General features: G+C 51.7%; 2 protein-coding genes across 14 annotated transcripts in view; both read left to right on the top strand.

Moving 5' to 3' along the window:
- Window positions 1-10,816, top strand: part of SLX4 (SLX4 structure-specific endonuclease subunit) — a 32,343-nt gene extending 21,527 nt beyond the window's left edge. For all 13 annotated transcript variants that reach the window (XM_038151569.1, XM_038151571.1, XM_038151573.1 and 10 more), the window contains 6 exons: window positions 2,819-2,965; window positions 3,831-4,000; window positions 4,779-7,237; window positions 8,093-8,195; window positions 8,407-8,820; window positions 9,425-10,816. In XM_038151569.1, coding sequence (XP_038007497.1) covers window positions 2,819-2,965; window positions 3,831-4,000; window positions 4,779-7,237; window positions 8,093-8,195; window positions 8,407-8,820; window positions 9,425-9,785 — 3,654 coding nt within the window. In that variant the 3' untranslated portion in view covers window positions 9,786-10,816. The remainder of the gene's footprint in view (window positions 1-2,818; window positions 2,966-3,830; window positions 4,001-4,778; window positions 7,238-8,092; window positions 8,196-8,406; window positions 8,821-9,424) is intronic.
- A 2,021-nt stretch (window positions 10,817-12,837) lies between these two features.
- On the top strand, window positions 12,838-18,024 carry LOC119706912 (zinc finger protein 22-like). The gene is made up of 2 exons (XM_038151155.1): window positions 12,838-13,426; window positions 16,271-18,024. The coding sequence occupies exon 2, from the start codon at window positions 16,413-16,415 to the stop codon at window positions 17,493-17,495; it is 1,083 nt and encodes a 360-aa protein (XP_038007083.1). The 5' UTR covers window positions 12,838-13,426; window positions 16,271-16,412; the 3' UTR covers window positions 17,496-18,024.

Here is an 18,024-nt window from a genome sequence, read left to right on the forward strand (position 1 = left end):
CTGTTCCATCCCTGCCCACGAGAGCCTGGGGATTTTTCAGTACTTGTCCTGCCTGATGAGAGATGATTTAAATGCCAGGGAACAGAAGGCCAGGCTGTGCAGGTGAGGGAGCTGTAGCACTGAGAGCGTTTGGGGGTAGGAAGCAGGGATGCAGCTGCAGAATGTTATGCAGTACTCTGCTTTAATGCCCAGGTTATCCAGGAGAGACAGAGCTGCTGCTGCTCCCTCTGGGCTCACACACCCAGCTCTGGCTGGTTCTGAATGGAGCTCCTTCCTCCTCTGGCACCTTCCTCACGCCGGGTGCTGCAGTGGGAGGGGGAGTTCTTGCAAGGACTGGTTGACTTGTACTAGATCCTGGCATAAAAGCCTGGTAGATGATGGAATGTTGTGAAGGCCATGGAAGATGAACAGGTTTTCATGCTAAATGAACTTTTAAAGGGTTTGGTGTAGAAAGCCCTCAGTTGTGGGAACACAGAGGATCTAGTTTGAAAATCAGTGTGTGCTCTATGGTGACTGAGTGAGAAACACAGCCTAGTAAGTCACAGATGATTTTCTTACAAAGCCTGTGGTGTTCTGTAGATGTCATCTTATCCCACGTGCACCAGGGGATGTGGAATTTTCCATGAATGTATAATCAGTTTTATTCAATTGAAGTTCATACAAAGTAAAACTAATTAATTTTCTTACCAAGGTCATCCACTTTATCTGATGAAACTTACTATCTTTTGTTTGATAATAAATAATCCTGCCCTGAAAGGAAGTACATTTTGGTGCTGGATAATTTTTGATGCTCTAACAACATACTTTCATATTGTACTTAAGGAATTAAGATACTTTTAAAAGGAGACAATTCCTTGAGGTGAGAATTGATATTAAACTTGAGGATCCCAGCTACTTGGTACAGAAACTCCAGATATTCTTTGGGAGTATTAAAAAAATATATCCTTAGCAGGAAAAGGCCTTGTTTTGTTTTTCTATTAAACCAGAGGCCTTTAGCAATACAGAAACTGTTCTCACACTGTTGTTGAAACTCAGTTGCTCCCAGCAAAGCAAGTATAGTCGTTTTTTCAGTCTGTCTGTTTCCATTATAGTTTTCCTGAGCCAGTGAAGTGTTTGAAGTGCTGGATTGCCAGTGGGAGACATTTGTGCCTTATATGAGCACAAACAGTGTAACCATGTAGAGCAAATGCACTCCTTGCATTGGTAACACACCCCCTGTGCTGAAGCCCCTTGGTCACATCAGTGGGCTCCAGTCTCGGTGGCCTCCTCAGCAGGGGAGAATGTTCTGGTGTGTTCTCCAGCACACAGCTCATACCTGCTCAGAGCTGCCTTCTGGCCGGTTTCTTTGCCTTGCACAGAGAATGGAGCAGTCAGGAGGTTTCTGGCCTTGTTTAATTTCCCCATTCTTGATTGATAATTTGAGCCCCAGCAGGAAAGCTGTTCTGGGCTCGCTGCCTGGAAGGTCACATCTGGAGCCTGTGTTTGCTGGCAGCCCCAGAGCAGCCTCACAGGTATCCCACCTGCCAAGAATAAGAAAACAAGAGGAGTCAGATTAGTTTCCAAACTGAGTTTCCCGCCTTCCTTTTGGAGATCAGTCCACAGCACTGCCACAACATGCAGAATGTTCCCTAGCCCACCTATGAAGGCTGGGAGAAGTGTTCTGGTGTGTGCTGCTAATTCCTGCTGGATGGAGCAAGTCGAAAGGTTGGCTTTCCACAGCCCACTGCTAATGTAGAAACCTGCTAAGAAAACGAAGAGCTGTGTTGTTCCAGGTGGAACTGCATGTCCTGCAGATGTTCCCTGGAATAAAACTTGCAGTTCCTCAGTTCTGCAGTAGGTTTGAAAAGCACGAGGTCAATGATTAGGGTGTTAACCATAAACTGGTTTTCACGTGCAGTTAGGCAGTTTCTCAACCCAGCTGTGATCTGAGGGTGTTTCACACTTCTCTGAAGCACTCCAGGGCCACCTCCAGAGCTGCAACACTAGGAGGGATCTGAGTCTTCAGGATATTGCCTGGGAGCAGCTCCAGAGGAGCTGTCTTGCCATCCTTGCTGTCTTTGGCAGCGTACCCCAAGCCTGACCTTACAGCCACCACAACCAGCCACAGGTAACTCAGCCTCCCCAAAATTCTAGCCAGGGGTTCTGGAATGATAATAAAAGTTGTGTTTCTTTTTTAAAATGGAGTGGAATGTACAAAAGAGGTTTCAGTGGCATGCTCATAAATTCCTTTGAACTGGATGCCCACATTAGTTTTATTCTGTGGGGCCCCTTGTTGCAGAGCTGCTCTTCTCGGCTGTCATTGCCAGACAGTAAAAAGAGAGAAGAAAGGCTCATTACCCCCTCCTGAGCCATCCTCTTTCCTCTTACCCTGATTATAGTGAATTGAGTTCCAGTCTATTGAAGTGGAAGTTACAGTTTGCTAAAATTGTGGTGGGAGGCAGTAGATCAAGAGGCCAGCCTAGGCTGTGGCTAGACCACAGCAGGAAACGTGTGGTGAGATCTGAGGGTGATAATGTGCCGTGACACTAGTACAGCAGAATACAGCACAACTGCCCTTTCTCCACAGTGGGCAGGCTGTGAAAAACTAGAGGAAAACAGAGCAGGAATGTCTGTTAGACTTGTGTGCTTGTCCTGTGGAAGACCTGAAGTTCATAAAGCTGATGATTGCCTTCAGGAAGCAGAGGTGGTATGTCCAGGCTGGGCCCACAGCACAGCAGTGCTGACAAACTGGGTTACTCCCTTCTTATTTTTCTGGGAAAGTGTTTGAGTTTGACATCTGTAACATAATGCCTGTCTTTGCGTTCCTTCTGTGTCCTAGTCCTCTCTCGGGCTGCTGGCTCAAGATTTTGGTGCCATGGTCAACAACCCCCACCTGAGTGATGTCCAGTTCCAGGTGGACAGCGGGGACGTCCTCTACGCCCACCTGTTCGTGTTGTACGCGCGGTGTCCGGCGGCGGCTCAGGCTGTGAGTGCTGCTGGCATTCCTTCTGCTCCTGCTCAGGAGAGCCCAGACTGCCCCATCCCACAGCCAGCCAGCACCCCAAACCAGCACACAGCACTGCTGGCCCTAATGGCAATGCCTCAGGACCTGCAGCGGTGTTTCAGCCTAGGAAACCAGAATAAATCCTGACAAAGTGGTGAAAGATGTGCTACTTTATCCTATTCAGGGAGGCTATGGGGAGTCAAGGATCCTTGCATTCCACCCATGAGCAACGAAGGAAGCTTTCAAAGTGCTTCTTGACCTTGCATTTTTGTCCCTGTGCAAGCACAGACTGCCTTGTCCATCTTGGTGTGTCCTGCCTGTCACTCAGGCTGGGAAGTGTGAGCAGGGAATCGGAAGTTTCTGGGAAATACTTTAAAATGCTCTTCACAGAGGTTTTGTCACTCCTGCTTTGGAGGTACCTGCACTGACTTTGCTTTTTGCAAGGCTGCTGAGGGAGTTGTTACATTCCCAGAGCATGTTAGGCTGAATAGTGCCCAGCCTGCTCCTGTGCAGCTTCCAGGTAAATTCAAAACAGAGCTGATGAAGCTCATACAGAGAGGTGTAGATGGAAGTTGGGCTGGGAAGTAATTTGATAGCAAAACTGAGCGGAGAACTCTAAGACCATGTTTTATACAGGTGACTAAAGCAAGTAGTTAAAGTTAACAGCCATAGGGGCAGGAAGGACATGGCCTGTTCCACAGGGAGCTCTGCGTAACTGTCCCGCCATGGCATCCTGGTCCCGGGGCTGGGCACGGGCACGAGTGAAGGGACGAGCTGATGGGAACAAGGATGAAGGTAGGTGTTGTGCTGCTTTATTAGCAAACAGACTTTGCTTTCTCTGCCCCAGGTGCACAGCGAGGGGCTGCTGGTGGAGGAGGACGGGGCCGCGCCGACGCGCCGGGCGCTGCTGAGCGATGTGTCGGCCGAGGCTGTGGCTGCCTTCCTGCGGTACCTCTATGCTGCTGACACCAACTTCCCTGCTGGGCTGCGGCCCCAGCTGCAGGCTCTGGCTGCCAGGTGTGTACCCTGAGCGTGTTTTGGAGCCCCTCAGGCTGTCAGCCACACAGACCCCAGTTTGAGATCTTCCATTGCAGTTTTAGGGACTTCGAAATTCCACGGTCCTTTGCTACATCTTAAATGGAGCTTGCCCATAAGGACATCCTGCCCTCAGCTGAAAAACTGTATGAGAGTTTCTGTGTTCAGTATATGCTCAGCAGACCTTGGCTGAGTTTTGTCTCAGGATGTCTGTTGGCAGCTGATGTTGAAGATGCTGAGCACAACTACTGTTATGTGATTGTCACTTCATCTGAACAATACTTGTAGAATGTACTGGATGCTCAGGCTTTAATGTGTTGTGTCAGCCATCCTCTCAGTCGTTGTCCTAGGCAGGCACTAGGAGCTTGAAACAGGAGCAGTTGCTGAGATATGGGTGGGACATGGTTGGGGCTTGCCAAATGGATATAGAGAGGTGCCCTGTCCCTCAAAAAAGCCAGGAATCTTGCACATGGCAGATATTATCCAGCCCCAGCCATTCCATGGGACTTTCCCATTTCCACGGGGATTTAGTGTAGTCAGTCTCAAACAGAGAAGAGGAAGAATGTGCCTGATACTTTCATGTTAATAACACCTGAAAAAAGGGTATTTGGAATTTTAGGAGTACACTGGATCTTGTACATCTTAGAAAGTCAACATTTTCCTGTAAATTCCTTACAAAGCTCACAAAAGTCATCTGACAGCCAAATGGTGAAGAAATACTGGAGGAGGAAATACTAGTGTTGCTATTGTATCCCTGCAGGTTTGGTGTGAAGGAACTGATGGCAGAGTGTGAAAGCAGCACTGGAGAGAGCCAGGTGTCCTTCGGAGTGGATTCAGAAGATGATCTTATCTCTGTGAGGGATGATGAAGATTGTGAGGACAGAGCTGAGAACTTCCAAGACCTCTTGAAGTCAGTGTGGGTGGGTGAAGATGAGGAAGAAGGAGCTATGCTGAGCCCTGAGTGCCAGAAGGAGGATGACAGTGAGGTGGGAGAACAAGAGCTGGAGGAAATCTATGAGTTTGCTGCAACTCAGAAAAAGATGGCTCAAGGTGAAAGAGAGGTGAGCAAGGGAACAGTCTGCAGCATCTGCAGTGACACCGAGGCAGCCCAAGGTACAAACCAGCAAACTGAGCAGGAAGAGGTAAAGAGACCTGAATCTGTTTCAGTAAGCAACAGCCTCAAAGATCCAAGAGATGGCAACAGTGTGGAAAGATCTAAATGTGACTTGTCTGCACAAGAAGAGAAGATACAGAATATAAATAGGTGCAAGAGCATGAATGATCCACAGACCTCTATTGTGCCTCACCACACTAAACCTCAGAAATGGGATGGAACATCCCATGGTGCTAATGAAGGAGGGGCTCTTGGGGAATGTGAGGATGTGAAGCATTCCAGGTCACCTCAGGTCTCACATGACAAGGCAGATCACTGTGAAGAGCAGTTTCCTGGTTTCCAGGGTGATACTGGTATAAATGACAGCTATGAACGTTTGTTTTCTGCCTCTCAGGGGAATCACTGTGAACCTTCCCCAGTGAAAGGAGTTACCAAAGAATCAGGAAAATCCCCTAGTAAAAAACATATTGGTCTTAATGATTCACTTGTGTTCAGCAAGTCACAAAAAGACTGCTCTCCATGTAAGAATGGATTTTGTGGGAGTCCAACTCCCCTGCCTAATGTGTCCCTTTTTCCTGCTCTTGGCTCTTCACCTGCATCTCCAAAATCAGAGGGAAGGTTTGCCAGGGAGCATGTGTCAACACCAAAGCAAAACAAAAAGGAAAAATCATTCCCATCTGATGAAATACACTCCCAGAAAGCCATGGAGCTGGGTGCTGCATCAAAAAATGAGATCACAGTTTCTCCAGCAGAGCTTCCTCCCAGTGAATCAAACAAGCACACACATGTCCCAGTGTTGTCATCACCAGGCAGGACTCAGGATGCTGCAGCTCAGGGGATCAAGGAGGGTGATGTTATTGTTTTATCTTCTTCTGATGATGAAATGGAGTTACAACAAGGCAAGAAGCTGCCAGAGTCTGACTCTGCTCTGAAGGAAGTGGAAGTCCCTGGGCACCTGAAGTGTACAGACATGGGACAAGGTCCTGACATACCAAAACCTGACCATAACTCATCAGTCCCTGAAACAGAGCAGAGATCAGCCCAGGTCTCATGTGGCAATACAGACACAGAGTGTGTAAGTGGTGATGTAAAGGTGTCCCCTGAATTTCCTCTCAGCAGACAAACAGGTGCTTGTAGAGAGACCAAACAGAGTCCGAACCTGAGTCCTGGGAAGAGGCCCAGTAATGAAATGTCTCCAGGTACAGACAGCTCCTGGCTTGTGCCAGGAACACCTGTTCTGAGCAGAAGCAGAAGCTTTTCAACACAGACTCTGGTCACAAGTATTAATTCTTTAAAGGGTCCAGGATCTAAACTCAGCACTAAGAACTTAGTAGCAGGTAATAGTAACCATGAAATGGCTGGAAATTTAATTAAAGTTCATGAAACAACATTGTCAGACAAACATTTGCCTATGGAGACCTTGGCCAGTGGAAGGAGCCCACCCAGCAGCCCAGCAGCAGAATCCTTTTCCAAGAACCCCCATCCAGTTTCTCCAGTAGATCCAGTTCTCCTCTCCCCTGGCCACACCAGCACAGAAGGCAAATGTGCCACTATCTCAGGTTTACCCACACTGGTGCCTCCGTGCCAGGAGCAGCCACTGGAAGATAAAATCAACATCAGTGTGGTTGAGCTGGAGGACAGTGACCGGGAAGTAAGTCTGCCTTCTCTGGGTAGCAGTGTCCTGCTGTGTGAGGAGCCCCCAATCCCTGTTGATGACTGCTGGCACGTTGGGTATCTGTCACCAGCCAGAGGTGACAGCCATGACTCCGGCCAGGTCAGCCGTGCAAAGACCAGCATGGCCAGCAGCCCCAGCCCTGGCTCTTGGCAGGAGCAGGGGGAGAGCCCAGTCCAGGTGCAGGGAATTCAGGGCAGCACCCCTCTCCAAGGAAGTCCTGCTGGCAGGAGAACAACTTTGCACTGCCCTGAGAAGAGCCCTATTGAGCCCTGCTCATCAGTGGGCAGCAGAGCCAGTTACCTGGACTCCAAAATCTGGGATGACTGGAATGGAGAAGAGAAGGAAGATGAACTTCCAGAGATTCTGCCTCTGTCTCAGAGGCTGGCAGCTGCAGCAGGGGCCGGTGGGACAGATCCTGTCAAGACTCCTGGTGAGAGCTTGTATTGATACTAGATTTATTGGGCTAGGTTAGACTGCTTTTATTTTAGTGATTATCTTACCTGGGATGCACTTGACACACTGAAAGGGTCTTTGGGCTTTCTGATGCAAAGCAGTTGGCAGGGCCAGGCACAAAGAAGGTGCAGGCATTTGCTGTGGGAAAGAGCCTATGTAAATGTGGGACTCCTGGAGAGTTTCATTTTCACCAGCCCTTTGGTAGAGACAGTGCTCCTTGCAGAAGCTGTGGGTTTATGGATAGAGAAAAAACAACCAAAGCAGAACAAAACACAGGCCTGCTTGCCAGTGGATTAATGTAACTGATGTTGCAGTATGTAATTAAATTATGCCATACTAAATGATTAGTTTAAGGGGTGATTAGAACACGATGTGTGAGACTGGCTGTGCTTCACAGTCTCAGTAAACTGGTATCATTAAATTAGTATCTAACTGCAGACCCCAGTGGCTTGATTTGCTCAATTTTTTTATGCATCAAGACTCTGTTAGGAAATATGCTTCCTGGGAGAAGGACCACTGCACAGAATTCAGTAAACTTGGTTTTAGCTGCTTTCTAAATGTTGCCTGTTCTAACAAAGCCCTGAATGGCCTCATTTTCAGATGTGACATATGTCCCAGTTTAAACTGTTTTCTGATGATTAAGGGGGGGGCGGGGGGAAAGTGCTGACTATTCTATCCAATATGAAGCTGAGTAATAACTAAAACAGCTTATAAGGAAATATTAAACAATTATTAGATAATACTGGATTTCTGCCACTAAGAGGAGAAGTTACCAGCCATTTTAAGTCCTTTCTGTACTGATTCTCATCACAGTAATTTTATTCTGCTGCAGAACCTTCCTGTCAGGAGAACAACAGGTCCCCCAGCACTCCAGTGACACCCATGCCAGCTTACTCCATCATGGAGACCCCGCAGCTGAAGAAGGAGCTGAGCAGGTGAGCATTACCTCCCCCAGGATGGCTCTTTAGAAGAGGTACCTGCTGGCAGGCGGTGTGAAAGAAGGGGAGCCATGGTGAAGCTCCAGCCAGTGCTTTCTGAGGCCACATCACACTTTTCCAGCTGCACTTCTGGCCTGAACCTCTTGCTGAGCTGTGCCAATGGAAGGTGCCACGTTACTGTAACCTAAACTCCCTCCTTCTCTCTCAGATTCGGTGTCCGTGCTCTCCCAAAGCGCCAGATGGTGTTGAAGCTGAAGGAGATATTCCAGTACACTCACCAGGATGGGGACTCTGACTTTGAGGATGAAATCTCCTATTCCCAGCCCCTCCCACAGAAGTCCCCGAGGCAGCCAAAGGCAGGCCAGGCTGCGGGCAGGAATCGCGCCGGCGCCCCGAGGGCTGTGGGCAAGAGGAAGCAGCTTGTCAAGGCCGATGGTGCATCCCATGGAACAGGCTGTGCCGCACCCAAGAACAGAACTAAAGTGACACATCACCCAGAAGGAGCCAAAGAGCAGGACAGGCCATCTCTGTCCCTGGCAGCTGATGGCGAGGAGCTGCCGGCATCCCAGGAGTCGGCACGTTCTTCGTTGGATGGAAGTGACATCTCCTTTGGTTCACAGAGGTGAGGCAGTGAAATCCTAGACAAAACACTCAGGAGGGCAGGGCAGAGATGAGGTAGGAATGAGGCAAACAGAGGTGACTGTCCCTGTGGCCTATAGTTGCCCTGTTACCTCCTTGAGTGTGTCACGTGGAGGTCAGCACACTCCTACTAAAGAAACAGGCTTTGGATTTTCAGCCTAATTCCCACTGAACTATTCCCAGAACATAAAGGGCTGCTTATGAGCAAGGCCCAAATCTGGCATGCCTGGTCTGCAGGTCAGTGACATGGAGCACTCCATGCTGCCTGAGAACCTGCAGCTGGAGTTGGGAGAGGACAGCACAGCACCCCTTGGCAGAACCTGCCAGGAGGGAAGGGCCAGGAGCCAGAAATTCCATACAGCTCTGGGCTGGGTGGTTGGACCAGCGCTGTCCTGGCTCGGATGGGAAGTTTGCAGAAGCCCTGACATGTTCTGCCTCATTCATTTTGTGGGTGCTGGTGGTGCAGAGTCTGTGATCCCACAGAGGGAAGTCATAGGGCTTCACCATCAGGGATTTGGGGAGCTCTGGTCCTGTCCTTGTTGGCCTGTTCTTTCCTTGACCTCTGGTCTGTTTCATCCTACTTTTAGTTCCTTTGTGAATGGATTTGAAACCCGTGGTTTTACATCTGAGGAGGAGGAAGAGGAATTTCCAGCATCTCAAGCAGCAGCTCGGGAAGAGGAGAAGCTGGAGGCAGTCAGGTGCTACATCCGCTCAAACACGGCCCTGTACAACAGGATTCTCTTCTACGAGCCCATCGAGCTGGCTGATCTGCACGCAGAGCTCAAACAGAATGGCATTAAAATTTCCAAGGCAAAGCTGCTGGACTTTCTGGATTCTCAGTGCATCACATCTACCATGGCCAGAGCCCGGAAAGAGCAGGAGCAGAAAAGGAAGGAGAGCAGAAAACAGAGACGGCGATACCGAGTGAAGCCCACCCCTACGTGCTGAAAATCCTGTACGTGGATTGCTGCCGAGCTGGAAAGCCCCGTTCCCTGCTGCTGCTGCTCCGGCAGCAGGCGATGGGTGGAGCACTGCTGCTCCTCGTGGCCTGATCCCAGGTGACATCCTGGAGAACGGGCCTGAGCTGCGCTCCCATTGCCGGCCCTCTGCTCTGATTGCACAAACGCCCCGTGGCTGCCCTGCCTTCAGCACACAGCTCACCTGCAACCTCTTTTCACCCAGTTTGACTCTTGTGCCTTTTCTTTCCATTATTCCAATAGATCTTAACTCCTCAACTTCTCTTTATGCTGGTGCTTCCCTCAGTGCCAGGACCTGTTTCCTGGATTTGGGCTGTGAAATGGCTCACCCTTCACGTTCCAGGATTCAATCCACTCTGTCAAGCACTGCCTGTTTACACCCCTGTGACTTCCATCCTCACTTCTTCAGCACAGTTTGCACTGCTGATTTTTAAGGCAGGGAATGCTCTGGAAATACAGAAAAGGCTTTTTTTCTTGCTTCACTTGGCAATCTCTACTAAAACTCCTAAATCTGTGTTTCTGAAATGGCTGCAGAACAGGGCAGGGGTTTGTTCTGTTCCCTTTGTGACACCTCCCAAAAGCACCCCTGACACCTGATGTCACAGGAAAGCCCCTGGCAGAGGTGTCTTTAAGAAAATATTTAAGTGAGCACTGGAACTTTTCAGCACTTCTCACAGCTTGAGCTACTGCTTGGATCAGTCCCATTGCCAAACTGGACTGGTCCCAGTTGTAAAGTGTCTGTGACTTCTGGAGAAGTCTTGGACCCTAAATTGTTGTATTTTATATATTGAATATTTACCTTCATGACAACTTCTGACTTCTGGCAGTTCTGAGTGTGCAAAGGCTCACTGAAAAACAGGGACAGAACACAAAAAGAGGTCAGATTTCTAGATGTCTTTGTATATGTTGGACATTTTTTTTATACATAATTTGATTTTTATTTACATTATATACAATAAACAATTTAAATCCTGTCCATTCTCATATGGAACAGTAAACAAACACAGGATTGTATAGAAAACATGAACTTTATTGAACTAGACTGCTCTTCCCATCTTCAGCTAGGGGATGAGAACATGACTGGGATGCCTATACCTAAACTCTTTGAAAAACTTCAACTGGAGCTGGGGAAGACTTCTGGGAAACCTATTTTCCTAATAACAAAGGGGTTCCTAACACCTGTGGGCAGGAATGTCCCAGTGCCCGGGCTCAGCACTGGTCATACATTCCCTGCCATGTCCAGCAAGCCCAGAGACGAGCTGGGGCTGGGGAGTCAGAGGAGAGGTGAGAAGCGTCACTCCTCCTCCTCTCCTGCGTGCCAGGCTGCCCTCGCCTCTTCCCTCCGGGCAGCGGCTCTGCCGGGAGCGGGGGCGCAGGCAGCGCCTCGGCGGGGCCGCTCCTCCAGCAGCGCTGCAGCAGCTCCCGGCAGCAGCCGCGGCCCCGGCAGCCCGGCCAGGCAGAGGCCGAGGCGCTCTGGCTCCTGTGCCCCGCAGCCCAGGGAGCCCACGGAAGGGGCGCGGGGGCCTCAGGGGGCTGAGCCTTTGGCCTCGCCTGCACAGAGAGCCCCGGGCCCGGCCGGGCTGCCCCGGGCAGAGGCTGCAGCGAGCAGAGCTCCGGCCGCCGCTGCCGGGGCTCGCTGGGGCTCAGCCGGGCCCCGCTCCTGCCCCGCCCCGGGCTCAGCCCCGCTCTGCCTCCGCGCCTCGGCCCAAGGGCTGCCCCGGCGGCCCAGCGCCCTCGGGCCCGCCCAGCTCTGCTCCCCCAGGGCTCTCTTTATTTCCGACGTTACCAAAACTAGTTTTATACTTCTGTTGCTTTTAACACTTTCAATGCTGCCAAGAAGAATCAACTAAATTATTTGTTGGAGTTTTTTTTAATTAAGGAAATATTATTGTCATTGCACAAAGTTTGTCTTATGTGAGCACCGTGTGAACTTCTAAATTTGCTGTGGCAATCAAATGAGCAGTGGGATTGATTTGGGATACGCCATAATAGTTTGTGTTTTGTCACATTTCCTGCCTGAAAAAAACAGCCGAAGTAGGTTTATTCTGAAAGGCTGTGCTGCAGGTGCCTATGAAATAATTCTGGATGTGAGAAAAGAGCTGTTTTCTCACACAGGCCCAGCTCTGTGAGCACAGTCACCCTGTTTGACAGCATTTCATGAGTGGCTGCAATCCCTTTCAATGGTCAAGACCCTTGGAGGATGCAGTCGAACTAAAAAAATAAGAGAATGCTGTAAAGCCCAGAGTGGTGACTGCAGTGCCTTTCCCCTGTACTGGGCCAACAGATCCACACTTACAGTGCCAGCGTTTAGATATGGAAGGGATAAATCCAAGAGCAATCCTTCCTGCAGTTCCTCAGGGGGACTTGGAGCTGCTCAGAAAGCACGTTTCAAATGTGCTGGTTTGCTTTCCATACCATTCCAGTATAAAATTTCTTCTAGAGGCATTTTATGTCAGATATCTGATGGAACACAAAGTGCCTGGGAGAGGTGGTGCAGCCTTTGGCAGAGCCATCCCTGTTATTACCCAGGGAAGATGTGGACCCCAAATCCCTGCAGATGTCAAGGCCAGGTTGGATGGGGCTTGGAGCAACCTGAGATAGTGGAAAGTGTTCCTGCTCATGGCACGGGGTCGAATGGGATGGGTTTTAAGGTCCCTTCCAACTCAAACCATGTGTGATTGCTAAGAGTTCAGATTCATGCCCAAGATCAGCACAATCCCACTGCTCCCTTCGCAACACTTTGGAGACCTGGGTGGCTCCAGCCCCTGGCAGTGCCCAGGTTGGGCACCGATGTCCTGGAAGGACATGGAGCCCGGATACAGATCTCCAGAGTTCTGCTCTGCTATCTGGAAATGTTGTTCCCTCAGGAAGCGCTGGCTGCCATCGCGTCTGCCTGCCGGAGCCTCTGCAGCGAAGGCTCCGCGTTCCCCCGGGCCGGGCTTTCCCTTCGCGCCTAAAGCCCGGCTAAGCTCCACAAGGGAAACCCCCGGCGGCCGTGGCGGCTCGGCCAGCACACGGGGAAAGGCTGGGGACGGAGCGGGCACCAGGTGACGGGTCCCGAGCCCTCAAGAGGCCGAGACCGCCACCGCCTCAGCCCCGCCGCCGCCATCCCGGGCCGCCTTCAGGGCCGCGGGGCCGCCACTGGCCGCCATTGGCCGTCACGAGACCGCGCCTCAGCGGCCGCGGGGCCCCGAGCGGAGGCGGGCGCGGCTGAGGGACCGGGACGGGGACACGGCGGGGCTGGATCGGGGACAGCTGCGGGGCCGGGACGGCACCCCCGGTGGGACTGGGGTCGGGAACACCAGAGGGTTGGGGCGAGACCCCCGCTGGGGCTGGGACAGGACACCGGCAGGCCCCGCGTGCCCTCCCAGCCCTTCCAGCCCCGCGGGCCCGCAGCGGTTCAGGGGCTCTGCTGCAGCCCGCAGAGGCACCCCCTGCTCGCTCGGGGAAATCCCGGCCCGTCTGAGCCGCCCCGTGTCTTCCCCCCGGAGCGGGTCCCCTGAAAGCAGCTGGAAATGATCTCCCACATGTATCAGAAGGAGGAACTGTGGTTCTCCCACCTCTGCGCCTATCGAGGGATGTCCAAGACAGTGCTGAGCAGCACTTGTGCAGGTAAGGGGATGGTACAGTCATACAGTCACTAAGGCTGGGAAAGGCTGACTAAGATTGTGGAGTCTGACCATTAACCCAGCACATCTGTGTGAGAAAAAACTGCTCCAGGACTCCCAGACCCTACCAGAATGCATAGGTGTGGTGATACCAGGATGGACCCCTGTCCTCCCAGGGGTCCCTAGCAGCAGCCAGTGCTGGGTCCCAGAGAAGGCACAGACAGAGGTGTGTTCCTGGATGCTCTCCCAGGCCCTGGCACTCTGTGGCTTCAAAAATATGCAATGTCCCACCATCTCTCTGTATTTTCTTGCTGTCTGAAGTTGTGCATGTTTTAACATCTGTGACAGCTTGCTGCCAGTAGTTCCACAACATATTCAGCTGATTTGTGAGAGTTCTGCCTTCTTTAGTTTGCTTTGAAGCTGCCTTCTAATAGCTCATTTCATGTCAGTTGTTCTTAATTCAGAGCTGATGGTGCAGGAGGGATCCCCACCCCACGGGCCACTTGTGGTTTCATAGTCCTCTGCAATACCCCTGTCAGCTGCACCCTTTATCTCCAGTGCAGAAGCTGTTCTATGCCTTTTATTATTCATGTCATGCTCTGTATCCCCCTCAGCTCTATTGGAATTTCTCTGAAATGGGGGATCCATCCCTGCCCTTGCACACAGTCAAGCTGTGGGGTTTGAGCTGCAAGGGCACAATTGCATTCTCTTTATTCTCTGTTTTTTCCTGAAAATCATTAACATTTGATGAGCTGTTTTGTCTGCCTGGCAGCTGCAGTTTTCATCCATCTGCTCCAAGGGGCTATTCCAGAATAATGTCAAGAACATCCTAGGCCCATCCATAGAGGAGCCCTCTATACCACCTCCTGGTATAGAGGCTGTTTCCCTCTGCACTTTTTTGTTTACCTGCAGTGAATGTCCTCTGTCCTTCCCCTGTCGCCTGGTTGGTCAGCATCACCAGGCTGTGACACAGTTCATAGTCAGCTTTGTGTCTGAATAGCAGAATCATAAACACTTCCCCTTTGCCTTCCTCCCCACCTCATGAAGGTCATTCCTCCCATGGCAGATGAGTTTCCTTGCCAGTTTTGGTGAAGGATGAATGTCTTTGAGAATGCCTTTGGACTCCAGACCTTCCTTCTGCTAAAATTTCTGACATCTCTCAAGAACTCCAAGTGGATTCTCTTGAGAAAGAGATCCAAGGGTACATTTAAGGTGATACTTAGGCTTTTTCCCAATGTCTGCACTTACTCTGCTTACCTGGAGCTTGACTCAGATCTTAGCACTGGCAGTCTTGGGCACATCAGAGGCTTGAGATCAACTCAAATGGCATGGTATAACGTTTTGCCCGGGGGTTTTGCTCTCAACACCCCAACATTATACGCCAGAATAGCTCAGCATTCATTGGGAGGCATAAAAGGAGCAGGAGGCTGATGTGACAGCGTCAGGAACAAAAAAGGTTTAATAAAAGGCAAAATAACAAACTCAAACCGATCCAGGTGCCACAGACTTGTGCTCCTGGTAAGAGACACCTCACAAAAGCGATTTGGCTTCTTTGTTCTGTCCTTTTCTACTAAATGGCCCAGGCGGGACCTTTTGGCTTATGGCCAATTAGCTGTCCCCAAACTTGAGGTGAAGCCCCAAGGTCCTATCAGTGACTTTTCTACCTGATCACTGGGAGAAAGTTTTGGGCTCTTTCCTTTTTGGGGGACAGAGGAAGGTTCTGTCACTCTGTCCATAGGGGGCACATTCCTACAGCATGGGCTGAGGAAGAACCACACTCTTCCTTGCTTGCTTGCTTGCTTACTAATTTTTTGCCAGTTGAGCCTTATACTTCCAGTATGAATTCCTGAACATTGTGAACTTATTCTCTTTTCACCTTTCACCTGAACACTTCCAGTGAGGTCCTGTCCTCATGATTTTGATCAAACTCTTTACAGACAACAGCAACGGAGCAACTTCCCAAGCTCCACTGTCTGCTCAGTAAGTCTGACCCACAGGGCAAGGGCTTCAGGCTGGGCTGCCAGAAATGTCCTTATCCTGTCTTTGGATGTCCCTCTTCTCTTTTCCTCCAGATCCCACCTGGATGGAGTAGCTGCAGACACATGGCTATCAAAGTTCCAGTTTCTGTTGCTCTCATGGAACAATTTTAAGGAAAACTGTATCAAGTGTCAATGCCACACCAAGCTACTGTAAAAGGCATCTCAGGAGTCCACTGTGAAATCACATTGTGGTGTTTTCTTACACTGCCAGAAAGAGGAAGATCAGATGTGATCTTAGATAATCTGGGCTGTAATTCTGGACTCTCCTTTCTTAGTTCTGCAGTGCCTTTCCTGCTCCAAGACAGCACTTTCTCATCCCAGTTCTGAGTGCTCTCCCATGCATCCATGGGAGCACAGTTGCCTTTCTTCTGCCTCTAAGACTGGCATAAGCCATGTTTGTTGTGTCTGATTTCATCCCTCAGTGCCTCTGCAGCAGCAGCAGATCAGGGATGTTGCATTTGTTCTGCTGAGTAGGACAGCTCTTTGTGGCACTTCCATGACTCTCAGTTCAGCTTTTAATAACCTTTCAGTGTCCTGGAAGAGCAGCCATCTTTCCCATTCAAGCACTAAACTTTTACCTCTAACATGCCAATAATTTCAGTGGAGTCAGGCTCTGTCAGAGCACACAGGGCTGTCCCAGGGTTTGTTCCTGTGAACATCCTGAGAAATCCACTGTGTAGTTTGAAGGGAAATATCAGACCTTTCTGTAAGAGTCAATCTGGTGAATCTTTAGAATTTGATCCCTTTTGATTTCCCCTGTTTAAGGTTTCCTGTCTGTGACTTCTATCTAGATTCTCATTTTATTGCAGCTGAAGATGGGACTGTGAGCAAAAAAGAGAAGAATCCCCACCAGGGCATCCCTGGGCCAGCAGAGCTGGAGGTTTCAGTCTCAGGACTCTCCAAGGAGAACAATTCCCAGAGTCCTGCACAGGACCCAGTCATTCCACGGAGATGAGGAAGGGTTCAGAGACCTCTCGAGAAGAGGCAAAGCCGAGTGATGCTGCGTGGGAAAAGTTTCAGGAAGCTACCAGATATTATCCAGCAGAGAAATTCCTCTGTGGGGAGACTGATGATATGTGGGGACTGCGGGAAGAGCTTCCGTGTGAGTTCCAGCCTCGTGCAGCACCGGAGGATCCACACTGGAGAGAAACCCTTCTCGTGCACCGAGTGTGGGGAGCGTTTCGGGCAGCGCTCCCATCTCCTCCAGCACCAGAGGGTGCACACGGGGGAGAGGCCCTACGAGCGCTCCGAGTGCGGCAAGAGCTTCAGCGGCAGCTCCAAGCTGCTCCCACACCGGGGAGAGGCCCTTCGGCTGTGCCGAGTGCGGGAAGAGGTTCTGTGGAACTCCCAGCTGGTGCACACCGGGGAGAGGCCTTACACGGGCGGCAGCTGCGGGAGGAGCTTCAGCGTGAGCTCGGCCCTGGCGCGGCACCGGCACTCCGCACCGGGGAGAAGCGCTACGGCTGCACCGAGGGCGGGAAGAGCTCCAGCCAGAGCTCCGAGCTCATGAAGCACCAGCGGGTGCACACCGGCGAGAAGCCGTGCAAGTGCTCCGAGTGCGGGAAGAGCTTCACCCTGAGTTCGGCCCTCATCCAGCACCGCCGCTTCCATGCGGGCGAGCGCCCGTACCGGTGCTCCGAGTGCGGGAAGAGCTTCACGGTGAGCTCCCACCTCATCCAGCACCGCCGCTTCCACACCGGGGAGCGCCCCTTCGAGTGCACGGAGTGCGGGAAGAGCTTCCTGTGGCGGTCGGCCCTGCTGCGGCACCGGCGGGTGCACGGCGGGGAGCGGCCGTACGCCTGTACCGACTGCGGGGACAGCTTCAGAGAGAGCGCCCGCCTCACCCACACCGGCGAGCGGCCGTGCGCCTGTGCCGCCTGCGGGAGGGGCTGCGCCGTGAGCTCCGCGCTCCGGCGGCACCGGCACCGCCACAGGGCCGGGCAGCCCTCGGCTCTGATTGATCCCCGCGGTCACGGTGTCTCCGTTCTCTTCACCGACCGCCCTGCTCACGGAGCGAGAAGGCTCTTTCCTTGAAGAGAATGAGTCCTAAAGGAGAGCGGTGCAATGAGGGGAGAGGAGCGGGAGGTCTGGAGAGGAGCAGGGACACAGCAGGGGCAGTTGGTGGTGCTCGGACGGAAAGCTCTTGGGAGAGAAACGTGCTTTGAAAAGGCTGGAATGTGCTTCGTGTATGTCAGAGGAAGGTAAATGACTCCGTGCCCACAGAGTGGACAACTGACAGTCTGAAGCACACGGACCATCTGAGAGCCTGCAACATTCAGGCAGCCAGAGTTCCTGATCTGTGTGCAGAGGCGCCGAGCTCCCTCCGTCACTCCAGGGGCTGGAGCCGCAGCCCAAAGAAGCCCAAGGCCTGGTGCCCTCGGCCCTGTGCGCTGGCTCTCCGTGTGTGCCCGCGGCCCTGCAGGGGCTGTGTGGCGGCAGCTGCGCTGGTGCCGTTGCTGCAGCCGCCAATAAAGCCGCCGCTGCCGCAGCGCCGCCTCCACCTTTCCTCCTCGGCCGCCCTTGGCGGCGTCGCTTGCGCATGCGCGCGTTTGCTCTCCCGCCG

The sequence above is a fragment of the Motacilla alba genome, chromosome 14 (genome assembly GCF_015832195.1).
Source record: "Motacilla alba alba isolate MOTALB_02 chromosome 14, Motacilla_alba_V1.0_pri, whole genome shotgun sequence".
Taxonomy (NCBI): domain Eukaryota; kingdom Metazoa; phylum Chordata; class Aves; order Passeriformes; family Motacillidae; genus Motacilla; species Motacilla alba.